The sequence below is a fragment of the Hyposmocoma kahamanoa genome, unplaced genomic scaffold (assembly GCF_003589595.1).
Source record: "Hyposmocoma kahamanoa isolate Upper Pololo Valley unplaced genomic scaffold, ASM358959v1 100021, whole genome shotgun sequence".
Taxonomy (NCBI): Eukaryota; Metazoa; Arthropoda; class Insecta; order Lepidoptera; family Cosmopterigidae; genus Hyposmocoma; species Hyposmocoma kahamanoa.
The window spans coordinates 11,146,537-11,171,109 of NW_020653200.1; the positions used below are offsets into that span (position 1 = coordinate 11,146,537).

General features: G+C 36.6%; 1 protein-coding gene across 1 annotated transcript in view; it reads left to right on the forward strand.

Annotated features, from left to right (window-relative positions):
* The first annotated feature begins 10,270 nt into the window (after positions 1-10,270).
* Positions 10,271-24,573, forward strand: part of LOC113225672 (protein AF-10-like) — a 48,893-nt gene continuing 34,590 nt past the window's right edge. The window contains exons 1-12 of the mRNA XM_026458054.1: positions 10,271-10,374; positions 11,262-11,477; positions 11,568-11,732; positions 11,841-11,916; positions 11,989-12,110; positions 12,200-12,349; positions 16,071-16,164; positions 16,350-16,418; positions 16,771-16,905; positions 18,151-18,295; positions 18,714-18,894; positions 24,094-24,174. Of these exons, the coding sequence (XP_026313839.1) occupies positions 11,289-11,477; positions 11,568-11,732; positions 11,841-11,916; positions 11,989-12,110; positions 12,200-12,349; positions 16,071-16,164; positions 16,350-16,418; positions 16,771-16,905; positions 18,151-18,295; positions 18,714-18,894; positions 24,094-24,174 (1,407 nt within the window). The 5' untranslated portion in view covers positions 10,271-10,374; positions 11,262-11,288. The remainder of the gene's footprint in view (positions 10,375-11,261; positions 11,478-11,567; positions 11,733-11,840; positions 11,917-11,988; positions 12,111-12,199; positions 12,350-16,070; positions 16,165-16,349; positions 16,419-16,770; positions 16,906-18,150; positions 18,296-18,713; positions 18,895-24,093; positions 24,175-24,573) is intronic.

The window sequence follows — 24,573 nt, forward strand, 5'->3', positions numbered from 1 at the left end:
AAAAAAAAAGTGACATTACATGCTATGGCTACGGACCAAGAGCGATAGTTATTTTTTAAACATATTTGAATTTCATTCCTTGTAATCGACGTACAGAATATATAGTGTTAAAACCGTTAAAAACCATCTATTCATTGTGTCATTCAATCCTGAACATGAAATAGACAAATTATCAAACATTTATGGTGACTTCTACGTGATCGCTGGTCGACCCTGGAAGGCGAGAAATCCTGGAGGACAATCCAAATCCGAGGGACGTAAGCCCGTTTCTATCCATATCTAATTCCTTTTTTCATCAATTTGCTTCGTGTTGTTCAAATTTTGTCGATACATTTCTTTCCCACATTACATGTACCTACCCACAACTTTAATTTGTTAAGCCGAAATTGGCACCATTTTCTTCATATTTCTATAAATTTCATAATTAGTTAGTAACATTTACCATAATTGAATGCGTAAGTACACATTTCCTTTAGAATTTGTGTAAATAAATACTTATTTAGCGTAATTTTGATGAAAACGTACGGTAAATTAGCGGTTTGTTTTCTCAAAGTACGTTATCATTTCAACAAACCATATGCCAATGAATTCCAGGAAATCCTGGGAAGAACACGGTGAGACTTGGCGAGTGCTAAACGCCGTGCATCATTGTGTCAGCACTGTGTCATTATCGCTGCACTTGCGCAGGCGCCGGCTGGCCAGTGATAACAGGGCACGTCAGCTATGTTTAACGAGACCGGTTTGGGAGGGATCGAGGTTGTACTCATTATAGTTCTGTGTTTACATTTAGTTTTTTTTTTACACATACATTTATTTTATTTTATAAATTTACTTTGCGTTTATAAGGAACGTATTGCACAGAGAGGTTGTATAAGAACACATATCTTTATTCGAAAAGTTTTTGACGCCTTTGCTGGAATCTAACAAAAATAAAATTCAGTTTACCGAGGTAACAATGAAATTAAATAAATTACAGAGTTTGTTAAACATCTTTTATGAAACACAATTTAGAAATTGAGTCTATGGATAGCAATGATAGATTGCAACTGAGTGAGAGGGAGGTGACTGAGAACAAGTTTTACAAAACTTTGAAATAAATTAAAATTAGAAATTAGTTCTCGTAGTAACTCCTCGTCATAGAGTCGTACTAATTTGAAGTTACCACCTTTAAATATACCTCTTTTCAATGGGGACTCTGATAAATGGTTGCAATCCGAGATATGTATTTTGTCTCTTATACTCAACAATGAAAGTGTGGATGACGTCAATATATCCCATTATTAAAAATGTTATTTAGAGGGTTCCGCAAAAGGTGTCACGAACTCATTATCTGTGTCTTCTTTAAATTATCCATTCGCTTGATCTCTTCTTTATGATAGATGATAATAAGCGTTTATTAACTTGAACACATTAAATGTTTGTTTTCGATTGAACCCATGCTTAGGGTATCGGAAAAGGATCTACGTGATTTAATAAATGCAATTCTAAAAACTTAAATGCGTTAAAATCATTAGAGGAATCCACGGCACACTGAGATTCTCGTATCATCTTTATGACTTCTGCCAAGTTAGACCCTGTCACTTCTAGGAGTTGGGAAGAGTTTAAGAGCATCCTTACGTCACCGCGATTAACAGATTTTTTAAATTTCTCCGTAAGCGTGCTACAATACTGGAAACTGTGAATGAATGAATGAAGTTTGAATGAATGAAGTTTATTTATTTCTCAATCACAAAACAGGCTTAAGAGTAAGGAACTTAAAATACAAGACCAAAAATTGGTCAGACTGTTTTGTGAGAGACTGGTGCCCGAGATAGGTATAGAAAAACCTGAATTACGGGTCACCAGGCTTCCACTCTGCAGTTGAGCAATTTGGTTGTGGCACAGAGGTTGTGAAAAAGGATAAAATATATAAAAGTTAGTGGAATAATCCTGATTTAGAATTATAAAGGTACTAGTGAACTAAACTTATTATTTAAAAGAACCCTCTAAAGGTTTGACATTAAGTAAACTCACAATATGAAAAGTGTGAAAATGAGTGAGGGAGTGTTTATAAGGTGAATGTGTTACTGAATAGGAGTGTAAGAATTGTACGTAACGGGTGTGTGGAATGTATAGTGTGCGAATGTGTGAAGGCGAGAGAACTACGACTTGGGAACAGTTAAGTGAGAGATGTTTTATTTGAGGATAAGAAGAAGTTGCTCAGTCTCCTCATAATTTTGGGTTTTAATCCAACGGGATACAGTTTTTTTGCAGAGATTTTGGGAGAGCGTAAAAAGAAAGCTTTGTGTTTAATTTGTTGTACAAGTAGGGAGCGAGGAAACAGAAGAAATGTTGGGAAAAACTGGTGTTAACAGAATGAGATTGGCAGGCCGTACCCTTTCTACGTTTATCCTTGGTGATATTAGGATCAAATGCAAGTAGGGAGTGCTTTTTGAGGACAGTGTTACAAACAAATAGTTGTCTAACGGTAGGGAAGACCAGCTCCCACCTTCAAAATAGCTCGTTGAGCCCGTTCCAGTTCAATGAGATGAGTTTTAGAGGCTCCACCCCATGACGTTATACAATACCCTAAAACTGATTGGCAAAGGGCAAAGTAGACAGTGGTCAGAGTTTTCTGTTCAGCCACACACCGTAACGTCCTGAAAATGTAGATAAGCTTACGGAGACGAGGTACTACAGAGTCAATATGGGGTTTGAAAGTAAGAGACTGATCTATGATGATGCCTAGGTATCGAATTGATTCAGTTCTAGTAATATGAAGACAAGGGCAGTCTAGGTGACTAAGGTTACAGGATATATGCAGTTAAATCCAACGACGGCAGAAGATGGGATCTAAGTGCGAAAGTCACATATTTGGTTTTTAAAACATTCAGGGTTAACAGATTCTGTCGCAGCCAGGTACACATGACGTTGAGACCATTCTGCGCAGAGGCAAAGACCTCACTCCAGCTCCGTCCACTGACGAAAAGCGCCGTATCATCAGCGAAGGTCAGAATCCTGATATAGGGAAGCTTAAGGTTGCACAGGGTGTTAATAAAGACCAAGAACAAGGTAGGCCCAACAATACTACCCTGGAGGACGCCGTAGGTGACGGGGAGTTCATCGCTCAGCCAATGATCGATCCCAACACACTGTTTCCGGTCAGTCAAGTAATCCCTGAAAAGATCAAGAGGAATTCCTCTCACCCCCAGCTCCTCGAGCCTGCAGATGAGATGGGGAACAGAAACTGTGTCAAATGCTTTTGCTAAGTCGAGAAATATAGTAAGACATTTCCTTTTATTATCAAGGTTGGTCACTATAGAATCGACCAGTTCGTGAACAGCATCATCAGTGGATAATCCAGTACGGAAACCAAATTGAGAAGGTAATATTAGGTTGTGAGATTCTAAATAACCGATAAGCCTTTTGTTCATAATCCGTTCAAGAATTTTAGACATTGCTGGAAGAATGGAGATGGGTCTAAAATTATTGTTGTCATTTGTTCTTGCTTCATCACATTCATCTGAATCTTCCACTCTCAGTAAATGCCTAGCTTGTAAACAAGACCATAAGCTGTACCACTATATTAAATTCAAATCGCTACCCATTTGGGAACGCATTGCTAAAGTTTTTCAATGGCAGTTATGCAACAATTGTCTTCGAAGTGGTCTCATCAATCCAAATCAGGTGTATGTCGTATCTGTAAGGGAAAACATAAACCGTTGCATAAACAATCGTCTCTTCCAAAAACCAACACATATTCACAATCACAGAATCAAACACAAAAACAAAGTCTTTTATTTCTACGTCGTCTACCAAAGTATTGAATTATGATTATTATTATTATAATTATTCCAACCTTCATCTGCTTCTCCACGGTGTAATGTGGATTAGTATGTCTTCATGCGTCGTTAGTATGTCTGCTGCTTCCTCGACCCAGGCTCTTCTGTCTACTTCCTTAGTCGAAGTTACAAACAATGACAAATCGTATACATTGAGAGCTTTCCTGGACTGTGGAAGCCAGTCTTTTGTTACTACCGAGGCGGCACTAGCCAAAATCTTTCTTTCTACAATTAAAAATCTACTGCAGTGTGTATCCGGTCTTAACAGTGCCGTCATCAATATTACAGAATACTGCAACATCTTTATTCGTTCTTCATATACGTGTCTTGACATTTCTGTAAAATATTACAATATTTTACAGTAGTATTTTTCATTCAATTACAGATAAGTTACCTCAAGCGGAAATCCTAGTTCGCGACTTATGTATTCCTAGTAACATCCAATTGGCAGAACCCCACTTCTTTTACCCGTCAGAAATTGACATGCTCCTAGAAGTTGATGTTTTCTAGAACAAAATTGGGTCTTCTAAAATAAAATTGGCTCCTAACTAACCTATTTTGCTAGAAACCGAACTGGGGCGGATAGTTGCTCGCCCCATGGGGAGAAAGAACCATTGCGCTTCTTCTAATCGCACATTCTGTCATTTTAGTAAAGACATTCAGCAGCAACTAAGTCTGGGAACTAGAAAAGTACCTACAATATTTCTTCTCTAAATTATCATACTTGTGCAAAATATTCAAAGAACCTACTTATCAATACCATAGATTTTGTGTGCAGATCCCTATTCGTGAATCACCACATATAGATACTAGACCATTCATATAATATTGCTGAAAAAAAGTTACTGCAAATGAAAAGAAAATTAAGAAAAAATCCCGTACTTCGTGTAGAATATAATAAGTATATGCGAGAGCATGAACGCCTGGAACACATGCGTGAAGTCATATCTCTGTAGAGTGGTTGTTTTTTGCCATATTATGCCATCATACGGGAAAATAGTGAAAGGATTAAATTAAGGGCCGTGTTCGATGCGTCAGCTGAAACTTCATCTGGCGTGTCCCTTTATAATGATATACAGCACGTTGGTCCTTTCGTGCAGGACGATATTATCAATATTGTTGAGATTCAGGCAACTCCAATATGTATGTAGTTTCGGCAGACGTAGAGAAAATGTGCCGTCAGGTATTAATTCGTCCACCACAGCGCCATCTACGAAGAATTTTGTGGCGTGATAGCGATATCCCTATCAAAGTATTTGATTTAAATACAGTCACCTATGGCACAGCATCGGCACCCTTTCTTAGTACTAGGTGTTTAATTGAGTGTGTAAAGGACTGTACGGGCGAAAATATAGCACAATCAATTCGATATGACTTTCACGTGCTTCTGAAAGTGAATTCTGCTTGCTTTTCATTGCGTAAATTTAGCTCAAACGTACCTTCTACTTTCAAGAATAATTTAAGTTCTCTTAATAATTTAAGTTCTATTGGTCTTGGATTTTTGTTCGCAATTCAGAGCACTGGAATACAAGTGGGACCCAGCGGCTGACGACTATAAATTTCCAACGGAAATACGGTATCAACATAGGCAAATGTTCTTTCCAAATCTGCTAAGTTATTTGATCCCCTTGGCATTTTTTTTTATAATATCTAGTGCCGGGACGAGCAAGACGTGCACCTGATGGTAAGTTACACGCCTGTCCATAACAGTTTCAGCGCCATTCAAAGCTTTAAATTGCAAAGATCTGAGGGGCACTTCCACTGCGCCCGTCACCCTGAGACATATGTTGACGAGTCCGATATGTCTGTAATTTCTCCAGCTTATTTAGCTGCTTAAACCACCACATATCTGTTGAATTTCAAACGGTACTCCAAATTCTCCACTCTGCAAAGAAGTGTAGCTACATTTCTACACAACATACTTTACACTAGTTTACACTACATAAGCTATGTACTACACGATTTACACAATTTACGACATGCAAATTCTAAACATGCAGGCTATCTGAGTACTGATAAATTAAAATAATAAAATCTTCTCTTCATTTCCTAGTAAAGCAATATACAAACATAAAAATGCTTACCATCAAAATCAGGGCAGCTATCATTGAGACCATTTTTAGACGAAACCGTCGTCCAAGCTTCGTGTAGGTGACCGTACCTATATAAAAGTCATTTGAAACTTATGACAAAATACATATACGTAACGTATTATTACCTTAGACTATTTATTTTTTTCCATCCTCTAAGATTATTACAGTCAAATCATGCATTCTCTAAATTATTATTTGTTCATGAACATAAAAAACTTTTTCATTGCGGTCCATTAGGATTTTAACAAACAAGACAAAGCAATTGGGTATTGGCCAATATAGGCATTTTCAACAGGTACGGCTTTTTACTTAATTTTTGTGACAACTTTTAATTTTGTGTTTAATGGTTTTAAGTAAAAATTATGGGTTATTAAAAATTTATTCCAAAAAGAATATCTTACCGGCGCTTCAAAATGTAAAGTAGTTTTAAAGATATATATGGGAAATAAATTTTGTTTGTTCACCAAAATTGAACATCGTTACCAAAATGAGTGTACATTTAAGAAAAAAAAACACAAATTAAATAAGAAAAAATATTTAATAGCCATCTTGATGTTGAGTCTCATACGGCTAATTGCTTGAACCTTCTGCTAACAACTGATCCAGAGCGATATTCTGTGTTAGGGATGCCCCACTGAGTACTTCCGATCATTGTCTGGTGAAAACTGTATCCGTATACTTCCCACCTAATCAGAACCCTAGTGGTATGAGACGGGTGTGGTGATACAGGTTAGCAGATTGGGACGAAACGCGTCGTTTCTTTGCTTCATATCCCTGGAAGGCTTGCTTTTCTTCAGGAGACACGTCGAGTTGCGCTGATGCTATGATGATAATGGGTATGGAGTATTACATACCTCTGAGGTACCCAGTGGTCCCCAAGCTCGACCACGTGCTCGTGCTGAAGCACAAAAACGTCGACTACGCAAAGCTTTTTTTCCGTTCCGAGTACTCGAAATCTGAAGAATGCTTTTAATAAGGCCACATTCATGTACATTAATGGCGAAACTAAATTCTATTTATTATGTAACAACATTTAATTCCTCTCAAAAAAATTACCGTCGTCGCGCGGGCCGCCGCGTAGACCAAAATTCAAGCCAGGATAGCCCGCGTGTCCGGAACGCTCATTTAAATTAAAACGTAAAAGCTAAACGAATAGAGCGTTTGCCATGACAGTTAGACGCACGCGGCCACTGCGCGGCGGCAACGCGGACTCCGCTCTTCGAACGCGCGATGGCCGCCGCGGACTCCACTCGGCGACCGCGCGGGGATAGCGCGATGAAATTCGTGCCGAATAAATGCGCCCTTATCCAGCAGGTAGCAAATCTTTTTGGTCCCTAGCCTAAGCGGTCGAAACGAACTTTCTTTATATTCACCATTGACTTACAAAAGTCAATGATTTTTTTTTTTTATTGATTAAGGCTTTGGCAAAGCCATCAGCCTAAACATGAAGTTTAATTATGTCTCTGTAAATATGGCCGCTACAAAGAGGATAGGCAATTTGAGGCGGCGTGTTTGGATTGACTCGGGATTCCTTAAAACGGGCCGATACGGGTATTTTAGTTCGAGATTCGTATAATTTCGCGTTTTAATCTTCGATTAAGGCACAATCCTATTCCACTTTAAACTAGATTTCACAAAATAATTGAAAGTCAAAATAAAAACGACACTTTTCCCTCCAAAAGGTCCAGAGCGAATTCGTCAATGATATTCACTGAGAATACGGGTGTACCTGTGTTTTTTCTACTAAATCTATGGTTTTTTCAAAATATGGTACGATTTTTTTTTTCAATCATGAAAACAAGTTTCAAACGCACGTTGTGGACGCTTCACCAAAATTAGAAATCAGTACTAAAAAAAATATGAATTATATATATGAATATAACGTCGACGTAGGCATTTTTCTTTAGTGGCCCCAGGTGAAGATTTAGGTATACTTGACTACTAAAAATATTACATATCTATTTTGGCAGCTTAAACTACGACTTTCGACCACGCCGCGCAAAATACATAGCTGGGAAAATCACTTAATGACGAGTAGACGGTTGGCTAGAAGCGCCACGAACAATTGTGGATTGTGACGAATAATAAAATCCATCTAATATCTATAATCAATATAATGGGAAACTTACCTACCTTAATAGTTACTCCAAACTTACCATTCCAAGTTTTCCTATAGGAGATCGTAAAGGACGCAGATGCAAAATCATTAAGAGCTATTTGTGTCTATTTATTTGTTTCTCAACCAGAGCTCTACATTGGAAATGCATCCGACCTCAGCACCGAAATATTCATGTTATGCCTTAATCGTTTCAAATCTTGTAGGGGAAAACCTACTAAGATCCATTGTGATAACGGTCGTAATTTTGTTGGCGCAAATAATGAACTCACTTTTTTTACAATCATGCAATGACTCGATCTCGTTATTCGCTGCCGACGAAGGCATTACGTTTAAATTCTCACCGGCCCCTCACTTCGGTGTACTTTGGGAGGCGAGCGTAAAGTCTGCAAAATGTCACTTAATAGAATGTTAGGTAATAATCATATCTGTTATGAAGAATTATCGACATTATTCGTTCAAATCGAAGCAATATTGAATTCGAGACCGCTCACTCCACTTTCATCGGATCCTTCAGATTTTTATCCCTTGACTCCTGGGCACTTCCTTGATCATTAGACCTCTTACATCGCTACCGACAGTACCGTTACTCGAGAGTAAAGCTGGTCAATTGAACGTATTTCAACAAATCCAAAACGTTAACATTTTTGAGAGATATGGCGTCACGAATTCTTATGTGAACACAACAACAATCTAAGTGGCGAATCAACAAAGGACAAATACTGCTGGAAAACATAGTCATCCTCAAAGAAGCCAACCTGTCACTATTAAAATGGCGAATAGGTCGCATACACCAGTTCTACCCTAGACCTGACGGAATCGCTCGCATGGCAGATATTGAAACATCGAAAGGCATAATACTACGCGCTCGTCAGTAATATTTGTCCCCTACCTACTGCGCAGGAGGATGATCAGCAGATGATAGCATCTCCTCGAAATCCTACGGTCTTCGAAAGGGGGAAGATGCTCGCGTCGGTAGCTCCACTGGGCGACGAAGGAGGCCGCACGGGAGCGTGGTGTAGCAACATCACTCTAAAGTTTAAAAGTGACATTACATGCTATGGTTACCGACCAAGTGCGACAGTTACTTTTTTATACATATTTAAATTTAATTCCTTGTAATCGAAAGATATACATATATAGTGTTCAAACCGTTGAAAAGCTTCTATTAATTGTGTCGTTCAATCCTGAACATCAAATAGACAAATCGTCTTCGCGTTTTTGGTGCCTCTTGATGCTCTCCGTTTTCTGAGTTCAATGTGCAGCCTACATTCTTAGAAACAGTTCGATTCTCCAGCGAATTCCGTCAAGCCTAGTCCCATGAACACATTGACCTTAGATCAATGCATAAACTACAAATATATTTTAGTAAATTAAAATAAGTTTAAGTATAATGATCAAACTATCATATTTTCGAACAAACGAGGAAGTTTCTGTTTTACAATAATTGTTACTAAATCTTGAAATAAAAAACACCGTGTTAGACACTTTTCAAAATTGCGCGGCAATCGTTCGCATTCATGTCTTGCTATTTTAGAATAACGGTCGCGGAATGTAAATAGGAAATCAAAAATATTACCATTTAATTTTTAAAAGTTGAAATTCCTATTTTTATAATAATAAAATATACTTATTATTATTTCCTTAAAAAATAAAATACTTTTCTGAATATTTTTTCACATTTCACAGTTGCAGATTGCATTTCATTGCAATGGGGCCATTAAAAATATTTTTTCAATCAATCAATCAGTCAATCATTTTAAAAGTTGCTTTTAACTATACATTTTCATTTTATAATTCACGCTAAATAAAACTTCAATAGATATATTTAAACACAGAGCACAAATAAGTCTTCGAATTAAATTTTTCCAATTTTTCAGAAATATTTACGGAAAAATTTCCTATATTTGAAATTTTTAGGAAAGTTACCCAACAGTAAATTGACTCCTCCTTTATAGTATCATTTTATTGGTGTCTAGAGCCATCATAGAATGCAGTTTCTCTGTGGTAGTTTTGTTTGTAGTGAGTTTGTTGATGGCTTTCTTTTGCTTGCTTGGTGTAATGGCAGCCGACTATGCCAGTAATTTTTTTGAAAACGGGCAATAAATTACAACATTTAACAAATATCAATAAAAAACCGCGTCTTTGCAGTGCTTTTGTGTTTCTTTTGTGTTGGAAGCTTGTGAATTTGATGTGTATTGATTGCACAGTCAATCGTTTCGTTTTATCATTGTTGCAAGGAGCAGAGGTGAGCTTATCGATAATCAAAACTCAAAAAGATGAAATGAAATAAAAATACTGCCCGGTTGTTAATCTCCAGAAAGACAAGATGTTATAATGTTCGGTAAATACATAAATTAGACAGGTTTAGTTAAAGCTGTAAGTCATCTTCATCGGTGTTCACACAGCATCTTACTTCAAATTGTAGTAGACTATGAAAGCCATTCTAGTTTGAAGTAGTTTACACAAAGGAAGAGGCACGAAACATTGATTGCATATGGTATATATATATATATATATATATATATATATATATATACATATAAGGGATATAGCTTTGTAGTACTTCGACTGCACGAGAAGAACACGCGTGAGGGATAAAGGGCGCTCTTTAGTAATCGGCGTCTAGTTGTCTTATATTGAAATTTGTATAAAGACATGAATAGTCGACTTAAATATACTAAAACAATTTAAAAAGACTTCTTTGTCAAGTAACTCCACGTTCTTTAATATTTAGCAATTTATAAACACTTTGTAACTGCATAGGTTATGTTAGATACTGTAAAAAAAAATCATTGTTTTCTAAAGGAAGATCTTGTATTAATTTATAATTGGTGTACACAACTAACTGCTTTCTTGCATTATCTAGCAGCTAGTATTGTTGGTACTAATGTTGTTAGGATATTTTATAGCATATTTTAAGTAGTACTATTGAACAATGCATCTATAAAGTCATAAAACAATTGTGACTCCGGCTAAAACATTGCTATTGAAATTTAGTAACATCAACACAATTTACAAATTGAAGTAAGCATTCATTAAACAGTTGTCCATATAACATTTTAGTTAAATCATCCTTATTCATTCTTTATTTTCTTAGATCAACAACATTTCTTTTTTCAGTTCATTTCATTCTCATAAATAGCTATTTGGAGCTAAATGTTGTAACATAATGCTTTATTCAAAATTGATTAATCGATACATAATGTGTTTGTGTGTCTTTGCTTTCAGAGTTTAATGTAAAATGAGACTATCAAAATGAAGGAGATGGTAGGAGGATGCTGCGTGTGCTCAGATGAGCGAGGGTGGCCTGATAACCCCCTGGTATACTGTGATGGGAATGGTTGTACTGTGGCAGTGCACCAAGCTTGCTACGGAATTGTGACTGTCCCAACCGGGCCATGGTATTGTAGGAAATGTGAGAGTCCTGAGACTAAGGGCAAAGTGGTCAGTGTTTCTGAACATATTTGAATCCCAAAAATGCAGTTAAGTTTAACAAACTTTCATTATCTATAAAACAGCATTGATAACTTTCAGAGATGTGAGCTCTGTCCGTCCAAGTCTGGTGCTCTAAAGCGTACTGACACTGGTGGCTGGGCCCACGTTGTTTGCGCACTCTATATTCCTGAGGTCAGATTTGGAAATGTTACGTCTATGGAACCAATTGTTCTGAGGCTCATTCCGCCAGAAAGGTTTAACAAGGTGAGTACACAACATTGTTAAAATACAATTAACTGTAAAAAAATCTAACATGTTATTAATTGACCAAGTGTCTAAATTAAACCAAATGAATGATTTCAATTGTTCCAGCAATGCTACATTTGTCAAGAGTCTCATAAGTCACTCAGAGCTGTAATAGGTGCTTGCATGCAATGCAATAAATCAGGTGAAAGATATTTAATATCTTTGTCAACATAAAAATCTTACAGTATTGCTCAAAAAATTTTACTTTTTTCAGGATGTAAACAACAGTTTCATGTAACTTGTGCCCAGAGCTTGGGTTTATTGTGCGAAGAGGCTGGCAACTATTTAGATAATGTAAAATATTGTGGCTACTGCCAACATCATTACAGCAAATTGGTATGTATTATGTAATTTGTTTTTTGAAAATTATTTATGCTAATGTTATTGATTTCACATAATTTTGTCTAATCACATTACTTTTGCAGAAAAAGGGAGGCAACGTGAAGACGATTCCGCCTTATAAACCTGTATCTCACGATAGTCATTCCAGTGATTCAAGCGGCGAGAAGGAAGGAGAAACTTCCCCCATGGCAGGTGGTGGAGGAACACCCACCAGCTATAACAAAACAAAAGGAGTATGTATCTTTTTTATTATTATTATTTACCTACAATCAGTTACCAGACTATAATTCAATTGTTTGAGTGATTTTTTGCATTTGAGAGCAAGGAAGCCACTTCTTCAGCCTCTCCTAGCCATTGAATATGTGCTGTCATTTCAGTCTCCTAATATTACCACTATCAACCAGTGCTTTAGCGAGAGAGTATTTGGAGGAGTATTGATCCGATCCCTGTGTTTACGTCTGTACAGGTCCATCACTTCTAGAATCGTTGGAATCTCCAGGTTTTCGTAGATTTCAGTGTACCGTGTGGCACGACAGTTGTAAAGTGTGGATGTTCCCTCGCCATGTGTTACTTGGAAGACTCTATTGTCAAGGTTGGTAAGGACTTGATTATAGGACAAATCAAGTGAGATAGTAGAGTTCTAATTTTATACAACAGTCCCCAATGCCAAACACGATCAACAGCCTGTTGGATGTCGATGAAAGCAGCTGAGCAGTATTCTTTACTCTTCCGACACTGTCTAATTGTGTGGTAAATTCCGTGGACTTGATGAACAGTTTAGTGTTGTTCACGGAACCCAAATTGATATTGTGCAATTAAGTTACTTTTTATTTCATTTTTTCATTTCATAGAAATATATCTTTTTTGACAACAGATGTAAGGCTGGCAGAACGATGAAAGGCGCATTCATGGGCTGGTTTCCCGTGCTTGTGTATCATTATTGCTTGTGATACCTTCTAGGCAGTTGGAAAATAACCAATTCTCTATGTGGCGTTAAACAGGGTAGTTAAGAACACCAAGCACTTTCTGGGGATTTCTTTGAGTACTTCCAGGGAAATATAGTCGAAACCAGGCGGTGTGTCGTTTGCCATTCTAGTTATTTCCGCAAAAAATTCTTCTGTTGATGTTGGCTTTAAGGGGAGGCAGAGTTGCAAGTTATAAGCGAGAATGTTGTCAAATTCCAAATCATCATTTTCAGAGCAGTATTTTGGCTGATTCTAGGTGTACCGCAAAAGCCTCTGCCTTCTCTGTATCGGTACGCGCTCATGTTAAACCTGTTTGAAGAAATGGAAATTATTGCTTAGGTTTCTTTAATGTTTCGTGTAACCTTCCATAGAAAATATTCACCTTTACCCGACGCAGACTGGTGTTCGAGATTGGTTTTCAGAGACTCGCTTGCAGTGTCTTGCAGTAATTTTTTCAACTCCTTAATGGCCCTATCTAAGAAAGTTTTATAAGAAAATAGACGAGGCTAGTGCCATACTCTTCTTAATCGTCTTTTTTCCGTAATTTTATTCTTAATTGGCATTGGTAGGCAGGTTGGTTTCAAGCTTGGGTTAATCACTGGAGTATTTTTCCAAACAGCGATTTGGAACTGATTAGTAGATGTAGGAAGCTTAAGGTCGACATGGTTCTCCAGGTAGTCACGAAACGAATCCTAGTCGTTCTTGTGATTATGTAGTTTTCTTCCTATAGTTTCGCGCAATACAGCCATTGTGCTCAGTGAGAATGACAGGTGTGTGATCGGACGAGCTATCTAGGCTTGATTCGCTTGTAGTGTAAAGATGACAAATGTTTTTAGTGATGAAGAAGTCTAACAGATCAGGTGTTTTTTAGGCATCGGTGGGCCAGTACGTTGCTTCACCAGACGATATTGGATAGAGGTTATTGATGGCAATGCTCCGCTTTAGTTACCGGCCTCGTTACAGTAAGTCGGGAGCCCCAGTAGGTATGTTTGGCGTTCCAATCAGCATAGCAGTAGTGTGAGAAGATTACTTCATTTATTTTGTGCCTAGGTGGGCAGTAAACCGCTGACAAAGTTATTGCTCCAACTCTATCTATTATTTGATTGGAGTAGCTTGCAAATGTTCCGTTACATAAGGTTCTAGTACGTGGTGTTTAATACATTTTCTGTCCACCACAGCTGTCCCAGAGTGAGCTTTTCCATCAAGGTGGGGAGTAATGAAGGTGCAATAATTAATATATTTAGAGATTACGTGTGACTCTGAGATGAAGACAACATCAAGTCTGTTGCGAACAATGTATGTTTCTAGTTCAGATGTGTTGGGTGCAAGTCCATTAATATTCCACGTTGATATGCGCAGAGAAGTCATGGTGTCATTTTAACGATCAGGTTGGTAACAAGGCTAACAAGGGCTATAATTTGTAGAATTAGTGTATCCAATTTTTCACTTTGCTTCAGAAGCATGATTTCAACGGCATTACTGATTTGTTGGTTTTCAATGGGCTTTTTAACCATATTAGCATATAATATAGCGCTTGATGTAGGTAAGTTAAACAATGGAGTCTTCGAGGTGGCTGTTGTGGTAACAGGGTCGGTAGTCGGATTGTATAAAATGGACGGTTTTCGTAATGTAGATGTTAAGTTAAAAAGAAGTCTTATCCCGTCTTGCTTGTATTTGCTGATAGACTTTACATCCTTTGTAATTAGCAGGACGGTCGAGATAACGCTCACCTTGCTGGGGAGTTTCTGTTTTTTTGGGTGAATTGGAAGTTTTATGCCTTGTGCTGTACTTAAAACACCTGAAAGGTGTCATACAATTATTCTGTAGTGTCCATATTGTTGATTATGATAGCATTGAACAATTATATTTGTTTTACGAGGGTATTCGATTTTAACGCTTTGGTTGAAAATATGCTTCAACTTTTGAACATTTTATTATTTACACTTGGTTCGAGATTTACGAAGAATGTGGCTGGTTGGTATTTTTTGTGGTCCGTAGCGTGCATTTATTATTTCCTCTTTCACTTTGTTACCAGTTGCTTCGACTTCCTCGATAATAGCGCTAGGTGTGTTGAAGATTTTTAATGAGAAATCTATAACATTTAGTATCTTTCCTTGTAAAGGTGTGTCCTATAAGACTTTTCTCTTGTTAGACTGATGGTTTTTTATACTATTCTACGGAATCAACGAGAATACGTAAGAAGTTTTTGTTTACTATTGGACACTGTTTTAATTAGATTTGTTAATTTACTTATTAAAAGAAACTGCAAGTGTATTGTCCTTGGAGTCTAATGGTAAATCTTCGAACCTGTTGTCGTGGCTGTTACAGTACTTCGAGGTAAAGTTTCAACACGTTTCCGGTTTTTTGATGACGGAACACGTTGCCCATCAGGGAGTATCGGCTGTGACATGGTATCTTTTGGTTGCGAGATAATGTCGACAATCGCTTCTTGGTTGTTGAGCAATTAACTTAGTGAGGAGGCGCGAGTACGATTGAAGTGGCCTGGGTGAAGCACTTGTTGAGTGAGCACTTTTTGAAAACTTGTTGACGTTAGTATAGTTTTACCAGCAGCACTTTACTTAAAATGGCTTTGGTCTTCCACTTCCATTTTTTCCCTGAAATGGCATTTTTTTTTATTCCGATGGGAACAGTTTATCTGTGGTTACTGCTATTGACAGCTAACAAATCTGGCGGCCGATATAAAAACAAAACATCTGGGGGTAGATAGTAACATTTTGAATAGTTCAATGTCAACTGAGAATTATTTTGCAGTTTATGATATTTTTAAGGATTGTTATGACATGACATGCCGATATGACACTCACGTCATTCACGGTATGTTCTTAACACTTTAAAAATATTTTCACAGTTCATTTCTCACTTTTACAGTAGAAAAGCAATGAACTTCGGGAGCGCGAATTTGCCGTGACACATGATTTGACAGTTTAATAATGAGACAGAAATGTAAGACTGCTTTTCTTACCCACAGCCCGGTCGCAAGTCCTCTCATAGTGGTAGTACAACTGGAGCCAAAAACTCATCAAATTCTTCAAAGACTCCTACTAATACAACACAGCCTATGGGTAAGTCTAATTCAATGCTTTATCTGTTTTTGAAGACCTTTTAAGTTGAAACCCTTTCCTAAAGTGTTTTTCATAATATTCGTTATTTTCTTTTACCTAACAATATGTATTAGATTTTGCACTATCTACGCTCAATATTTGCTCAAAGTAGACTAATACTGGGTGTTTTTCTAAACAAATATCAGAAACGAATCAGGAGGTGACTGAGACGCCTGCAACAGCGACCGGCCGTAGACACAAAGCGTCTGAAAAACGTGTGTTCCAACAATTTCGTTATGTAGTTGGATGTCGTGGCATGCATGTAGCTGTGTGCGTTGTTAGTAATAATAGCTTCTCATACTTTACAAATGTAGAACAATGTTTCTTACTGTCTTGCATAGTTATATTCTTCCATGTTAATTCATATTTAAAATATTCAAAGTCACAATACAAAGGTATTATTGTTCAGCGCTTTTCACTACAAGGTATTAGTAACAAAATGTTACTTTTTGTGTTGTATGCATGTAAAGTTTAAAATGTGGAATATTGGTGTTGATACATTTCGTGGTAGTTAGTGTGGGTTTAAATATCTGAAGTAGATATTGAGACGTGTGAACGGTTGATCAGATAAGAAGAAACCATCTCCGTCGCGGCGTGGATCGTCAGCTAGTGACGCGGGCGCCGCCGGCAGCAGCAAGTCAAGCACGCCGACACCGTCGCCGCAACATATGACCGACTCCACTCAGACGCAGCCTGGAAAAGGTGCTCATTTTGTTTACTATAACTTCACTATTTATGTGCGAGCTGCGTTAAACTCTCGCGCGTTGCGACATTTGCCCGACTATAGATTATCATTCACTTAACTTAAAGTTCGTTTGTCAATACTCTACTTGAAGGTAAGGCGGTACTGGTGCGTCTCTGAATGGGCAGCCTCAAGCTTATTCCTACATCCACAAACCCTGCGGATACTACCTTAGGTCCTGTCTTAGTAGTCAGGACCAAGTGCAGCAACCAAGTTATAGAAAGACGTAAATGTCATGGTGTAGTAATTTCTTCTTTATAATTACACAAAAATTATAATTGTGTTAATTTTAATAATTCAAATGCAATAATTTTTTTTAATACTAAATCTTCGGAATTATATTAAGGACTATTCGGATATAAGCGATATACGCTACCGCTGTGGGTAGTGAAAAATACCTAATAAATAAGGGTATTTATATGTAATTCCGCCCAGACCGCCATACATTCGAGGTCGGCGGTACTCCGCACACCCCGTAAATCAATTAGTGATGGCTACGTATTCACTGACGGCATGGCAGTGATTGTTTAGACAGGTTAAAATCAAAAAAGATTCGCTATACCCATAGCGAGGGTGATATCCGTGTAGGTTTGAACAGTAGAAACACCGCATACTCACTCGGATTACGCTACCCACAACGGTAGCGAGTATCGCGTATATCGGAACAGTCCTTAAATCATAATCATACACAAGACGTTTATTATATACCACACGAAATTAGTCATTTGACGTTTGGTAGTAGGGTCTTCTGAAATACTTGTGTTAAATCACGATTTTTGCTCCGATACCGAATTTAAAGCATTTAGTAGTTGCATCCGTCCGAAACGAAACCAATACCATTAAGTCAATGATCTTATATACTATATTAAGATTATTGATTCCATATAAAATCATTGTTATATAATAATAATATAATAACACAACACACTCTTTGCCCCGCACTAGTGAAACCCTGTGTCGCACGTGCCATGGATACACAAATAGACAACCACAAATTAAACTCAAACTCACGAGAGAAATAAATGTAGGTCATACACATATTTCGCCCTACCTGGGAATCGAACCCAGGACCACTGCGTGTAGTCCCACATGGTAACCGTTCGGCCACGGAGACAGTTTGTATTAAGTATTGTTAGCGTTTTCGAATTTCCTTCAATATGCTGGTGGAATAATGATGTTGCTCATCCTATTGAAATATCCAGCAGGTGGTTCAACACCGGGTGGAAGCGCTAAAGTGCCACCTGCCGCCTCATCGCCAGGCAAGTCGGCGGGCGAGACCGGCAGCGTCATCAGCTCGGTCGCGTCGACTGCTGCGCCCACCACTTCCACTGCTACCAACACCACTGCCAGGTTAACCGTAATTTCATTATCAAGGGTAAAGAATATAAAATAGCGGATATTTAAACATGAGATGTTTCATTTTGGTCGAGTAAATATCGACGTTTTGCACACGAATCAGCTAATCTTTTTGTCACCGTAATAATTATTGATAGTGATTTTGTATTAATGATTAGCAACTTTGTTTAATAATACTATTTTACAAATTAAATTAGGACTTATCCATAAATGACCATAAGATACACTTAATTACTTCAATATACTGTTTATATATTATTTCAAACTACATTCTCCAATGCTATTGTGTATTAGTAAAAGCTCAAGTTAACACAAAACGCCAAATGTATCCATAACATACTATATACTTCTTTCTATTATTGTTTTATGAATGCTATAAATAACATATATTTTTGTCTGGTTTTGTCAATAGTACTGCGGTTACAACTTCGGTAGTACAAGTGCCAACCTCGAAGTCGGCTACATACCAAGAATCGGTAATCACCAATACCGATTTGGTGGAAACCAAACAAACGAAAAAGAGGAAAGCAGTCTCGGCCGCCAACACGCCCAACACCATCGTGGACTTCGGCGCTGCACCACCGACAATTCAGGTACCAATAATTTCCTCAGCGTAGGTTAGTAATTTTCATATTTTAAAATAGAAGCTGAGACACGCCCGGAATTTGCTCTGAAATTTTATTCAGTTGAATTTACTTAGCCCATAAATAAACTATACATGATTGACACGGTACCGTAATAACGCGTACCACGATAATTACATGGGTAGACTGCTCACGTGAACGCACAAAACCTAATGACTTCAAGAGATTTCTTCGCCAGTAGAATAAAAAATATTTTGGATTATTTTAAGTAACGCGTATCAAGATTCTTTCACGGTTATGAGACAAGCATTGAGTACACCTCTACCGAAGACCTATGACTTCGACTGAATTCGCAAATGCTGGAATCGTGTTTCAAAGGACTCATTCAGCAGCGTCTCATTTCCTGTTCACTGTTATATTAGTATATCTCACAAAGTGCCTTAAAATTATAGCATTGGTTTTTAAAAAAAAAGGATATACCAATCAGCCGACGATATGAGGATCTATATTAACAAACACTGCTACCTGTCCCCGCAGTACAGTTGCCGCGATAGATAGATAAATATAATTGTACTGGCTGTTACTGAAAGATTGTGTGCGTGGTAGATAAGTAGACGTGTTAAAAAACCCAAATATATATTTGACTTAGATATCCTCAGTGCAAAATGTCAAATAAAAATTATTATTATTAATTAGTGTATTCGATAAATTTGTGTTACACTTACGTTATTTACAAGAACTGCTTTCAAACGTCATTTATAAACATGTCAACTGTGAAGACATGTCAACGGGGAATCAGGAACATTCCCCGACAACGAAATGCTGTCAATTTACGCTAACCTGAACTCTTAATTGTAACGAGGTTGAATTTAAAACAAAACATTTGTTACCTAATAATATCAATTTATAGCCAACTTAGATTCTTATGTACACGATGGTTATTACATACAATTGGTAGTTGATAAATGTGCATTGTACGTATTTATTTACGACAAAATTAAAGGCAATCACGTTATGTTACGTTACTTTAAAACGTAGTGTTCCGTGCGTTCGTTAGACCCTACATACTTATTGTAATCACTATTCATGATGTATCTAATTAGTATTTACCTATCCACTACACGCAGTTCACAACCCAAGCAGCACACTCGGTACGATCTTATGGTTGTCTATAATTTTGATTCGTGGTTTTGTGAAGGTGTACCTAGATTCATAGATTTTTGTAGGTTTTTTTTAAGAATAGAAACTAATACAATTGATAGTCTTTCTTAAGTCCCTCTTATAACACAATTATGAAAAGAATATTTTTTAAGAGTAATTTTAGTCCAAAGTGTGAATTTCACTTCCCGAATTTCAATGGCACTTTTTGAGTGATTTATGTGAAACCCTTTTTATTCTTTTGGTTTTAAGGTGTTAAACGTACAAATAAGTCCAATAAGTTCAGAAATATTTAAGTGAAATACAACAAAAAACGATATTTTAGGTCACACGAAAGAGATTGCAGTAATACGAATGATTTTATCATAAACATAAATGAGAAAGGCGGCACAGTAAAGAAAAATTATGATTACAACACTCATTGTATCGTTCACTAAAGAAAATATTGATCATGATCACTGTTATCATCATCATCATCATCAACATAGTCACCATCATCACATTCATTGTCATCATCATCACCACCACCATCATTATCATCGCCGCCGTCATCACCATCAATGTCACCATTTAATTGTTATATATAAAGTAAATGTTTGGCTTAAAGTAACTATTTGACTTAAAAGTAGACAGACAAGAATGAGAGCGACACGAATGATATTTGGATACATTTTTAATTGTCAAGGTTGTAGTATTCTACGACCTTCTGGACCGTTATAAAAGTGTGTGGATTTTAAAGTTCCCTTTGTCTATTTGATGCACAATAAAGTTTATAAGGCTATTATATAATACTTATTTATGTAGATTGCTTTACATGAATGAGAATGATTTAGTCACTAGCTCTGAAATTGGTATTTAAGTCGATTTTTTCTAAAACGGAGATGCACAGGTTACTTCATAGTGAACACTCCAGTCCGACACGAGCCCTTTCTCACGTGTGCGAAGGGTAAAGGTGATGCGGTATGAAATTTTGTTATTAGGAGGTATTTAGTTGAAATAACAGTAATGATATGAAAAATTTAAACACATTGCATATTCCCAAGATATTTGTTAATACTAAATTAGAAAGGTAAGAAAAATATTCGATGTGAAAGTTATTAGAGTTTATCCTCGATGGGAAATATTGCAATTTCCACGAGGGTTAAATTTTTTTCTTCTTTTCTTAAAATTAGGGAGACTTGGAACCGATTCCTATGAATGAAATATTACCCACTTTTTTAATGTTCTTTTATTACTGTGGCGTAGTAATGTAGTCTTTTTATGTGTAATACAGACTAAGTAAACAAGCAGTCATATTAAATAAATAATGCTTAATATTTATTGAAAGGGAAAGCATTTTTTGAGGTTATCTGAAAACGACCTCAAAAACAAGATACTAAGATAACGTTTCGATAAAACACAATAGCAAATATGTATCAACATTTTACGTATAGGTAGTGTAATGTAGACTTATTATTGCAAGACTTAAGTCTTACCAAAATCCTTTGATAGATATTCTATGGAATTGTCAATATATTCTCCTATTTTCACTTAATCAGAAGAGTAATTTGTTTATGGAAAAGTATTTGTTTAAGAACACATCGTGGCCAGATCATGTACCAGCACGGTTGTCAACAACAATGAACAGAAGAGATAAGAAGTACACATATTCATAAAATAGTCGTGAATTCTGTAAAACAGTTAAAATTACATCAATACTAGTCACAAACTTTCGTAAGCCACTGAGAAAAATGTTTGAAGAGGAGCAATCTTGCAGAGATAAATAGAATACCATAAGACAACTTTAACAAAACTAAGCCTTATCTATACTCTACTCCGTGATCACTTTAGAGTATCTATTCTATTCGCATTCTAATCATTTTGTCCCCATACTAATTATGCTATTGATGCTCTGAAGTTATTCCTTTTGCTCTTAAGAGTGATTACACACTCGACTTTTAGAAGCATGCAGACGCAGATGCAGTAGCGATGCAGGCGCTAATCGTCTACCTTACTCCAGCGATAATCAGAACCAATTCGCGTTCGAGCGTTCAAACAAGTTTGATTTTATCGTGCGAGCTGCGTCTGTTTTGGGTGGTTTCGTGCTTTGAATTTCGAGTGTAACCAAATGGTTCTTTCACCATGGATAACGACAAATAGATAAGTCTTATGTACGAGAAATTAGATGTGATAGACAAAAATGATCATAATAGAGATATTTCTCGGCAAAAGTGGGTGAAAGTGGCTACAGAACTCAACATTAGCAGTAAGTACAATGGTGTATTTATTTGGAATGGGGTTCACATTAATTGTATAAGCAATTACAATTATGTTTACATTTTATCCGTCAGAAAACGCTAGCAGTGTAACCGCCTTGTTCTGACGAGGATTTCGGACGTTTTCGTCTAAACATATTTTCGTCAGAACGCACCTGCAAAGTAACCGGTAGCCTAATTATACGTGATCTATTTAATAAACTTCTCCATTTTATCTCTTTAGGCTATGAATAGTTAAAATACAAATATGCCAAATGTTCTTAAGCCAGCATTAATTTAAAATAATGTGCCCGTAAACTGAGTTCATATCTATACGCTACCCTATAAATAAAAACGTACACTATAAACTATCTTAATGTGTTCTTGAAGTTAATCTTGAGAAAATGATAAAAGCAAATATTCAATAAACCGTCTAAGGTCGTGCTCCTAGTATACTAGAGTTTACCTATACAACCTCTTGAAACAATTTAGTCTTAAGCTAGATCATCAAATATGTATTATATTTACAAAACCGTCATTAGACTAAAGTTTCGCAAGGTAAGGGATGCACAAGGACATGGAACACAGGAAATTAATCCAAATATTTACACCTTTGAAAAGAAAAACAAAACAATTTTGTAGGGCTGAGGCGAGTAATGACCGCTTCGCATTGGTATAAAGTACTTACTATAATGTAATAAAGTGAGAAAGCGTGCAATTTCTTTTGATTGTAGGCTGAAAAATACAAAATTGGCACAAGTACCAATTTTGTATTTCTTTTAAGTTATTCTTTTAAGTATTTTTTCTTTTTTATTTCTTCGAATAGTAATAGAAACTTTTGCAATTTTTCGTCATTTGAGCGCAATAATGATCGACCATAAAGTGGACAGGAAAATGCCGCTGATAAATATAAATCATTCCCGTACTATAAGCAAAATGAATTACTTCGTGACATAAATTAGGATATTTAATAATTGCGATAATAAATTAATTTAATCAGCTCAAAAGAATTAATATTACTTTTTGAAACTGGTAACATATTATTTGACAATTGATTAATAAATTTTTTAGCTTTGGCAACGAAACCATAAGCTTAAAAAAAGAACAATAATTTAAAAAAATGTTAAATTTATTACAATTGTGACGCTCTGGTAACCAACATGGATTGAAACAACTTCAACTTTGCTGTTAGATTCATCTTCATTCGTCTTCGTTGTAGTGTAGATGTAGATGAGCTTTCTCTCTCTTTCTCCAATATAAAATAATTAAGAACCTTACTCTTACTGACTACCATCGTTTTCAGTTACTTCCTCCGATCCTACCTCCAAACAACCAAGCATCGCTAAAATGCTCGACCCACTAACCTGATTTTAAAAGGTATTTTTTTGCGTATTTGTAAGAGATAGGATAGGTTACTTTCGCTGTTATGTTGCATTGTTTTGCACTTTCCATTGCAATAAATATCCTGTCTACTACCGCTTGGGTTGGCTGGATGAGATCTCTTTTAGTGATAAGCCGCCCTTTGTACGTAAGTTCTCCATGTTGTATGGGCAATAAGACTCGTCTCTATTAAAAAAAACCCTCAACTCCTATCTTTTAAACTCACACTCATCTAGCTGTTGCATAGTCCCTGTTTTCTGTAATATTTATTATACTAATATGGTTATGATACGTATGACAATGAGTAATGAGCGTAAATAATAATTATTTACAGTGGAACACAATACATTTACGGTCAGGAAATAAAAAAATGTATATTATTTGCATTTCACGATAATTAACATTTTGTATAGTGCTATTTATGAAATTTATAAAGGGCACAGAAGCAATCGCACGCCACGGCGCGTGCCGGCCGCCTTCGAGAACACGCGACCTGTTGCGTAATGAGCTTGACCTGGTTGGTAACGTTATAAGTATAAATGAATTCTCAAAAGTTGACGTGAAGTAATGAATAAAGAAGTAACTGTTAAATTTCATGGTCTTCCCTTCATTTAAGATGCTGTTTTATTTAGAAGAAACCAATCTTTATGATTGAAGCTTTCGATCAGTATAGTAAAACTACAGGTTCGATTCCCGGACAGGCGATAATTTAAAAATCTGTAAATGCAGTCGGAATTGTTTTTAAAATCAAAATGAAGTTTTTCAGTAAAATTTTCGACCTGCGGTGTTTAAGGTACTTTTCCTTCGTGTGGCAAGCCGTGGGACATCCTGTATATATATATATATATATATATATATATATACATATACATATATATGGGCGCACTATATAAATTTACGGAACTGGCCACTTACT